Source organism: Pieris napi, chromosome W (assembly GCF_905475465.1).
Source record: "Pieris napi chromosome W, ilPieNapi1.2, whole genome shotgun sequence".
In the NCBI taxonomy this organism is placed as follows: Eukaryota; Metazoa; Arthropoda; class Insecta; order Lepidoptera; family Pieridae; genus Pieris; species Pieris napi.
Genome location: NC_062258.1, coordinates 1,477,005 through 1,486,970, shown reverse-complemented (window position 1 = coordinate 1,486,970; position 9,966 = coordinate 1,477,005). Strand labels below are relative to the sequence as shown.

At 26.6% G+C, this 9,966-nt stretch overlaps 1 protein-coding gene and 2 pseudogenes across 1 annotated transcript; all 3 read right to left on the bottom strand.

The window, feature by feature from the left end:
* Positions 1-2,238: 2,238 nt before the first annotated feature.
* LOC125062001 lies at positions 2,239-4,074 on the bottom strand (annotated as a pseudogene).
* Positions 4,075-4,778: 704 nt separating this feature from the next.
* LOC125062000 lies at positions 4,779-6,982 on the bottom strand (annotated as a pseudogene).
* Positions 6,983-8,409: 1,427 nt separating this feature from the next.
* On the bottom strand, positions 8,410-9,363 carry LOC125062050 (NADH-ubiquinone oxidoreductase chain 2-like; the record flags this gene model as incomplete). The annotated part of the gene is given in 5 exon segments (XM_047667661.1): positions 8,410-8,439; positions 8,442-8,722; positions 8,725-8,789; positions 8,791-8,846; positions 8,848-9,363. Coding segments are annotated over 5 exon segments (948 nt in total), but the record flags the coding sequence as incomplete, so codon positions are not given.
* Positions 9,364-9,966: the final 603 nt, after the last annotated feature.

Below are 9,966 nucleotides of genomic sequence, written 5' to 3'. Positions count from 1 at the left end.
CGATGAGAGCAGCGATGGCGCCGATGATGAAGACAAACCGGACACAGTTCTATCACCGACGGAAAACGTTCGTAAAGACTTCCAAAGCGTCGATGTGTATGGAACAGATCTAGGCAAAGCGTCCGAGCGAACGTCAAAATTGACGGACGCGGGAGTGACAGATGACAGTCTGACAGATGTGACATATGTCAAAGGTGACACAGAGAGATACAAATTAATGAGTGCTGATGATAATTTGATTAAAAATTATGATAAACTACGCATTGAGGAGAGCTTCGCTAAGGGGACGCAAATACAGGTATTGAAAATGAAATGACTAATAATGAACTGAAATGTATAAAAATATTCTGTGGGTATGAGCAAATTAACTAAATTTGTGTTTTTTTTTACACTAAGCTCGGCTTCATACAAATACGGTATCAGTCGAAGGTTTAATCTACCTATTTCTGTCCCGTTGCGCCTGCGCTGTTGCGTTGCAGTATTATATAGCCTATGTCACGTTTAACAAATTTACGTATTGTATATAATCACTTGTGACCCGACGTCATAATTGTGAACCATTCTCGATTCCACCAAAATCGGTTCAGCCGTTTAGTTATAAGCCCGAGGAGTTTATAAAGTTTTTAACGACGTATTATTTCAGTCGAACGACGGTCGTCCCGTCCGTCTGGTGATGAGATCGAATCTGACTTTCAACATCGGTGACGAGTTCTTCAACTGGAAGTTGGACGCTGATGATGTCGCGTGAGTAGACCAAAAATGTTTTATTATTGGCGCAGCGCCATCCGTGGGATCATTTGACAAATCACTTTTTAATATTAATTAAATAACTTATTATATTATTTTTTTTCAGTAATCTTCTCGGCGAGTTGACAATGCCGAATAAAACCACGGAACGCACGCCGACCACCAGAACTGCTCAGCTGGACTCGTCTTCCGAGAGTTCCAGCCAAGAGGAGTGAACGGTTTTTTATTTCGGCAAAATGTCTGTTGTATTAAACGTAGGTCGTATTGTCTATGATCATTGTAAAGAAAGAATGTTGCTGTCCTTGTCTTGAATTATAAAATTCGGCCTTAAGGGTACTCGTAAGACTGTGTAGTACTTAAAATATTATATATTATTTTTATAATTACTATAAGTAGATTTGTACATATGCGAATTTCATTGAACATTAAATTGCATTAATAACTTTATTGATGGTAGCGCCCTCTATCGACTACATGTAGTAGTTTAATTAATTAAAAGAGCTAGTGTAGTCTATTTTTAATAATTTAGTAAATTGATTAAAGCGCCATCTGTCGTGGAATAGTTAAAATAAAATTTAATTCTAAATAGCTGTTGTTTTTTGTGCTTTTTGCTTGAAGAATGAAAATATTATGTACTTGTAAAACCACATGAAGTTAATTATTTATAGTTTCATTTAAAAGGGTAAACCAACCGCAACATAATCCAATATTAATCATCCCCAAATTCTTGCGGCTAGCTTATAAGTCCGACCCCATTTTTTTTTAATTACTGTAATTTTTTTAATCTTTGATGTTGAAATTGCTTTAATTTTCCCAATCATTCCATCATTTACTATAACAAATATCTATATTTGATTTAAAACAAGATTTTTTTTTATAATTATACTTTTATTAGGTCATGTCATCATGAATGAAATCAAAAAATATTAAATTGAACATATTAGCAAAATAGTTTAAAAAGAAACATTTGATTTGCATTCAAAAAATATTAAAAATTATTTTTTCTTAAATAAGAAGCAATTCCCATGCATTTAATTTCGACTTAAAAGATAGAGTAAAATACTCCTTATTTACTTAATTGAAACCAAATAGAGGTATATCACTGTTAATGATATTATTGAATACAAAATTCCATTTAAAGAAATATTTTATATTAAGCTGCTAACTTAATTTTAGTGGTTAATTACCATTAATATTTCTAATTTAATTGTTTAAATTTATATAGTTTACTAAAAACTTTACATTTTCAATGTAAAAATAAAATTTCAATTTTTATAAATTATACCTAAAGATAAATTATCACCTTGATATCTTAATCTCTCTACAATTGAGCAATTTAAGTAATTAAAATCATTTCAATATAAATATAGATATAAATAACATTCATAAAACAAATCTATATAAATAAATTTTAAAATTATTTATTATATTAAAAATAATTGAATAATTTTTTAAAATATTATAAAAACCTTGCCCTCTATATAATTCTCTTCAACCAAAATCAATATTTTTGGATAAACTATCCCCTAACTTTAAAACAGAATAATTTACCCCATAAGTAAATAAACTAGGTATAAATCATATTCCCCCTAAAAAACTTCTCAGATTAAAAAATTTTAAAAATTTATTTAAAGAATATAAATTTATAGAACTAATTAATCATCCCATAATAATCCCAGAAACTCTTACATAAATCAGTATAATTTTTAAATTAATTGGTAAAAAAATCATATAAGGATAACTAAAAATAAATCAACTTAAAAACTCCCTGAAACTACTCTTATAAATAATAATAAAATCATTCTTTTTAATATTGTATAATCTTCATCGTATAAATTATAAACTCTAAATAAATTAAATTCATTTACTATTAAATATAAAGATAAACGAATAGAATAAAAAACAGTTAATCCAGTAGAAAAATAATAAAGAAAAAAAATAATAAAATTTAAATTACTTATTCTCACTATTTCTAAAATTAAATCTTTAGAATAAAATCCAGATAAAAATGTAATTCCACATAAAGATAAATTATAAATAATAAAACAAAGGGAAGTTATAGGAATATAAATTCTTAGACCTCCTATACGAATATCCTGATTATCATTTAATATATGAATAATTATCCCAGCACATATAAATAATAAGCTTTAAATATAGCATGAGTTAAAAGATGAAAAAATGCTAAATCTCTAAATCCTATTCTTAAAATTCTTATTATTAATCCTAATTGACTTAAAGTTGATAAAGCAATAAATTTTTTTAAATCAAATTCATAAACAGCCAACCATAACAACCAGAAACTAATAATAACATTTTTAAAAATTCTGTCCCAATTAACAAAGAATTAAAACGAATTAATAAATAAACCCCAGCTGTAACTAAAGTTGATGAATGAACTAAAGCTGAAACAGGAGTAGGGGCAGCTATAGCGGCTGGAAGTCAAGCTCTAAAAGGAATTTGAGCACTTTTAGTTATAGCCCCTAAAATAATTAAAAACTAATTACTCATGAACAAAAATCTATCTTTATTAACTCTAAATAAAAAATAAAATTTCAACTCCCAAAATTAACTATCCATGCAATAACCATTAATAATATTACATCCCCAACTCGATTAGATAGAACAGTTAATATACCAGCATTATAAGATTTAATATTTTGATAAAAAAATACTAAACCATAAGAAACTAAACCTAAACCATCCCACCCAAAAAAATTCTAATAATATTTGGTCTTAAAATTAATAATATTATAGAAAAAACAAATATTAAAACTAAAATAATAAAACGATTTAAATTTAATTCAGAACTTATAATAACTTTTTCTATAAAAAATTACAGAGGAAGAAATTAAAGAAACAAATATTATGAATAATAAAGATATTCAATCCAATAAGATAGAAAAAACAATATTTATAGAATTAAAAGATAAAATTTCCCATTCTAAAAAAACAACAGTATTTCTTATTAAAAAATATAATATAAATACTATATTTATTAATATAAATATAAATTAAAAAAAATCTAATAAAACAAATAGAATTATTATTTTTAATAACTTATAATGGAATTCCATATATTTGACTCCACAAATCAATATTTTATTTAAATTATTTAAGTTAAATCCAAATTCTAAAATCAAATTTAAAAATAAAAATATTTAAAGGAAATCAATTAAAAATAATAATAAATATTCTCGAGAAACCCCAGAATAAAATCTGTATAAACCTAAATTATAAACTCCATGCTGTGAATAAGAAAATAAATATAAACTATATCCTGCTCTAAAAAAAGAAATTAATATTAATATAATTATTGTTACTCATGATCATCTAACTAAACTATTAATTAATTTTAATTCCCCAAAAAAATTTATTGTAGGAGGTGCCGCTATATTCCCAACTATAAATAAAAATCATCATAATTTTATTGAAGGTATAAAATTTATTATCCCCTTATTTATAAATAAACTTCGAGTTCCTAAACGTACATAATTAATATTAGAAAGACAAAAATAATGAAATAAAAATTAAAGTTGATCCTTTATTTTTTTCAAAATTAGGTAAAATTTTAAATTCATTATGAAGTTTTGTAATGATAAATTTTCATATTAAAAAATGACGATTAGGAATTAATCAGAAAGAAAATGGGATAAATATTAACCCAATAAAAGTTCTTATTCAATTTAATGATAAGTTAAAAATGTTTGTTGATGGATCAAAAATAGAAAATAAATTATTTATCATTTTCAAATTAAATAATTTTTTTTTAGATTATTTTTAATTTTAGATTTTAAGTTTAAATTACAATTAATATAATAATTTATAATAGTAATAGTAAAAAAATACAAATAAAAAAATAAAAAAATCTGTTGATAGGTATTATTTGAGGAATAAAAGAATATTACTAATGTAATAATTTAAGTTTGACATACTAATGTTATAAATTAACTAATTCTTTCATTAGAAGTAATTGCTAATTTACTATAAAGTGGTTTAAGAGACCAATACTTGCTTTCAGTCATCTAATGATGAATAATTATTAATACAGTTAATAAAGTTATTTATAGAAATTCTTTCAATAACAATAGGTATAAATCTATGATTAGCTCCACAAATTTCTGAACATTGCCCAAAAAAAATTCCTGGTCGGTTAATAAAAAAATTAGTTTGATTTAAACGTCCTGAATTAGCATCAACTTTTACTCCCAAAGAAGGGATAGTTCAGGAATGAATGACATCTGTTGCTGTAACTAAAATTCGAATTTGATTATTTATTGGTAAAATAATTCGGTTATCTACATCTAATAATCGGAAATTATTTAGTTTATCTATTTCATTGATTATATAAGAATCAAATTCAATATTTTTGAAATATGAATATTCATAACTTCAGTATCATTGATGACCAATAGATTTTAAGGTAATTAAAGGATTATTTAATTCATCAAGTAAATATAATAACCGTAAAGATAGTAATGCAATAAAAATTAAAGTAATAGCAGGTAAAATAGTTCAAATTAATTCGATTATTTGACCTTTTAATAAAAATCGATTAATAAATTTACTAAAAAATAAATTTATTATTAAATATATTACTAAAATAGTAATTATTAATAAAATAATTAAAGTATGATCATGAAAAAAAATTATTTGTTCTATAAGGGGTGAAGCTCCATTTTGTAAATTAAAATTTGATCAGGTTGTCATTTCTAAAAAAAAGGAAAACCTTTATAAATGGGGTTTAAATCCATAACATATTATCTGCCATATTAGAAATTACTTATAATTGGTAATTCGTTATAAGAATGTTCTGCTGGTGGAAGATTTTGGTATCATTCAATAGATGAAGGTATATTTAATGAAAAAATAATTATTCGAGGATTAATTATTGATTCTCAAATGATTTTTATTATTATAATTGTTGCAATTAAGGAGATATAAGATCCTAAAGATGAAACAATATTTCAAGATAAATAATTATCTGGATAATCAGAGTATCGTCGAGGTATTCCTGCTAATCCTAAGAAATGTTTGAATAAATCCTCCTAAGATAGCAAATACAGCTCCTATAGACAAAACATAGTGAAAATCAGCAACAACATAATATGAGTCATGGAGAATAATATCAATTGAAGAATTAGCTAGAATTACTCCAGTTAAACCTCCAACAGTAAATAAAAATACAAATCCTAATCTTCATAATATTGAAGGTCTATAATTAATTTGAGTTCCATAAAGTGTTGCTAATCAACTAAAAATTTTAATTCCTGTAGGAACAGCAATAATTATTGTTGCAGATGTAAAATAAGCTCGGGTATCAATATCTATTCCTACTGTGAATATATGATGAGCTCATACAATAAATCCTAAAAGTCCAATTGCTATTATTGCATAAATTATCCCTAATGAACCAAAAGTTTCTTTTTTTCCTCTTTCTTGAGAAATGATATGAGAGATTATACCAAATCCTGGTAAAATTAAAATATAAACTTCTGGATGCCCAAAAAATCAAAATAGATGTTGATAAAGAATTGGGTCACCTCCTCCAGCAGGATCAAAAAATGATGTATTTAAATTTCGATCTGTTAAAAGTATTGTAATTGCACCTGCAAGTACTGGTAAAGAAAGAAGTAAAAGTAAAGCTGTAATTCCTACTGATCATACAAATAATGGTATTTGATCAAAAGATATATTTCTAATACGTATATTAATAATGGTTGTAATAAAATTAATTGCTCCTAAAATTGAAGAAATTCCAGCTAAATGTAAAGAAAAAATAGCTAAATCTACTGATGAACCTCTATGAGCAATATTTGATGAGAGTGGGGGGTACACTGTTCATCCTGTTCCTGCTCCATTTTCTACGATTCTGCTTGAAATAACAAGAGTCAAAGAAGGGGGTAATAATCAAAATCTTATATTATTTATTCGGGGAAAAGCTATATCCGGAGCTCCTAGTATTAATGGGACTAATCAATTTCCAAATCCTCCAATTATAATAGGTATAACTATAAAAAAAAATTATAATAAAAGCATGAGCTGTTACAATAGTATTGTAAATTTGGTCATCACCAATTAAAAATCCTGGATTTCCTAATTCAGTTCGGATAAGTAAACTTAAAGATGTTCCTACTATCCCTGATCAAATTCCGAAGATAAAATATAAAGTTCCAATATCTTTATGATTAGTAGAATAAAGTCATTTTCGCTAATAAAATGGCGGAGTTATAAGCGATAAATTGTAAATTTATTAACGAGAATTTTCTCTTTTATTAAGTCTTATATTCAATTATGATATAAAATTGAAATTATTTATTTTTATTTTTATATATCACTTTTCTACTCCCCTGCCATTGTGTCCAGGGACCTTTGCACATCACACGTCTCGCGAAAGACGCCCCGGCTACATCTGTAATATTTTTGTTAACAATATTCATGGGCGAGCCGGGACGCAATTCCTCGCGAGAACGGGGTTCTTGGGGTTTTGTTTGCCGCCTTTATATATTCCACAATTTTTTCGCAGAACCGTTCCAGGCACGATCTGTGCTTTATTAACATGTCCTGTAGGCCGTTACGGTCTACAGTCATCTGCATTTGTTGCTCCAGGTCGTGCCTGGACGATGCGAAAATAGGGCAATGTATGAGCACATGTTCTACTGTTTGTTCTTCATCGCCGCAGTCACATGCTGGGCTTGTCCTAATTTTAAACCTATGAAGGTAATGTGCAAAGGCTCCGTGCCCTGTAAGAATTTGCGCCATCTGGGGTGTGAAACGCTTCTCTTTTATTAATTTGTACGCAGTTCTAACATTTGCGATAAATAATTTTGTAGTTCCAGCTGTTTCACCCCCCAGGTAGCGTTCATTCCATACATCTAGAGTCTTTTGCCTTATCTGATGTTTTACATATGACAGGGGGTATGCGGCGTATTCAGGTTTTGACCTTAGTCTTTCCGCCGCTTCTTTTGCTAACGTGTCCGCCCTCTCGTTCCCTGGCGTACCAACGTGCGCCTTTACCCAGAAGAGGCTTATATGAGTTCCTCTTTTGCGGCACTCTTCCAGGCTCCGGCGGATCTCGGCTACCTGGGGATCGAGAGATCGTCCACTCACAATAGCATCTAATGCTGACCTAGAATCACTGTATATTTTAGCGTCACGCTTATTTTTATTTATGTGGCTAGTCGCGTTCAGTCAATTCAGCTTGAAAAACTGTGCAGTGGGGCGCCATCTTAATCATCTTGCTATTTATTTCCATTCCATCTTTCCATTCCGTCCAAGCGGCACCCACTCCTATACTTGTTTTGCTGCCGTCCGTATAGATTTGTGTGCCGCCGTGTCCTTCGATTTCTTCCGGATTGGTGAGCATCTTGTAGTCCAGTTTTGTTTGTTTCGCCGGGTGTGGGAGATCTACGTATTTCACTCTCCTCTCTAATTCTTCGCCCTCCAGTATTTCCGTGCTGACCCCCCTTCTTATCTCGTATAAGGCAGCGGCTTCTTGAATACGGAGGTATAGTGGAAGTATCCCGGCCAGTAGGGTTGCTGCGTGTAATGATGTCGTCCTATAAGTTTTTGCTACTTTTTGGGCAAAGCCCCTTTGAAGATGATTTAGTTTTCTTTCTATAAATAATTTTGAAGACTATTAGTTTATTTTAACTTAAAACCTTAAAAAAATATAAAAGTATTAAGAATTAAAAACCTGTCATAGAAATTAAAGAAAAAAAATTAATTAAAGAGAAAAAATTATTTTTAATTTTAATTTTAAATCATTTTAATTTAAAAAAATTTAATAAAAAAGAAAGATAAATAATACGAATATAAAAAAATAATATAATTAATCTAGATATAATAAAAATAAAAGAAATAATGTATATATATTATTATTTATTAAAAAATTAAGAATAAAGTTCTTTATTTCCTAAAGAAAAAAAAATAATTATTAAAGATATTTTAATAATTGTAATTAAATTAAAATTTGATTAATATAAAAAATATTTAATATTGAAAATATAAAACATAAAATTAAATTTAAAAATGAATATAAAAAAATATATTAGTCAAATATTTTCTCTAATTATTATTCTAGCTATTAATCATGCTAAAATTATTAATTGAAGAAAAAGCTATTAATTTTCGAATTGAAGTTTGATTAAAACCACTAATAGCACCAATTATTGCATTTAACATTATAACAATTATAATAAAATTATTATTTATGTGATAAGAAAGGAGAATTATAGGGGAAATTTTTTGTCATGTTATTAAAATAAAGCAATTTATTCAAGAAAGTCCTTCTATAATATTAGGAAATCAAAAATAAAATGGAGCAGATCCTATTTTTATTAATAAAGAAGAATTAATTATAATTGAAAGAAAATTATTTATTTCAAAATTTTTGAATAAAATCATTTTTAAAAGAATAGAAAATAGAAAATTAATTGAAGCAATTGATTGGGTAAGAAAATATTTTAATGCTGCTTCTGTATTTAATAATTTTTTTGTATTAGAAATTAGGGGGATAAATCTTAACAAATTAATTTCTAGTCCTATTCAACATCCTAATCATGAATTAGATGAAATAGAAATTAAAGTTCTAAAAAATAAAATAAAAATAAAAAATATTTTTTATTTTATTTTTTTAGAATTTTATTAGAATTTACATAAAAATAAATTTAAAATAAAAAAAAATAAAAGAAATTTAAGTTCTATTTATTTAAATATATTTTAGTGAAAGATGCACCTTAATTTTTGATATTATTAGGTTTAGTTTAATTCTAAAAAATATAATAAAGGTAAAAAATTACATAATTTATCCTATCAGAATAATCCTTTTATCAGGCACTTTATTTAAGAAAAAGTATATCTTTATATTTGAGGTATGAGCCCAATAGCTTAATTTAGCTTATTCTTAATTTTTTTTATATATAAAAATTATTGAGAAAGGTTTAAAAATTAAATAAAGGTTAATTAATTATATATATATATATACGTGTGTACCCATACACGTATTTATATATATATATATATATATATATATATATATATGTAATGGAATGATATTTCATTAATTTGAATTTGACGCGTCGGAGTGACACGCGATAAAATGGCGGATGACGTGTAAATTAATTTAGTGGATTATAGTGTAAAAAGATAGATTAAAGGATAAATGAACATTAAATGTCGTTTCTTTGTATTTCAGGTAAGAATAATTATTATAGTTAG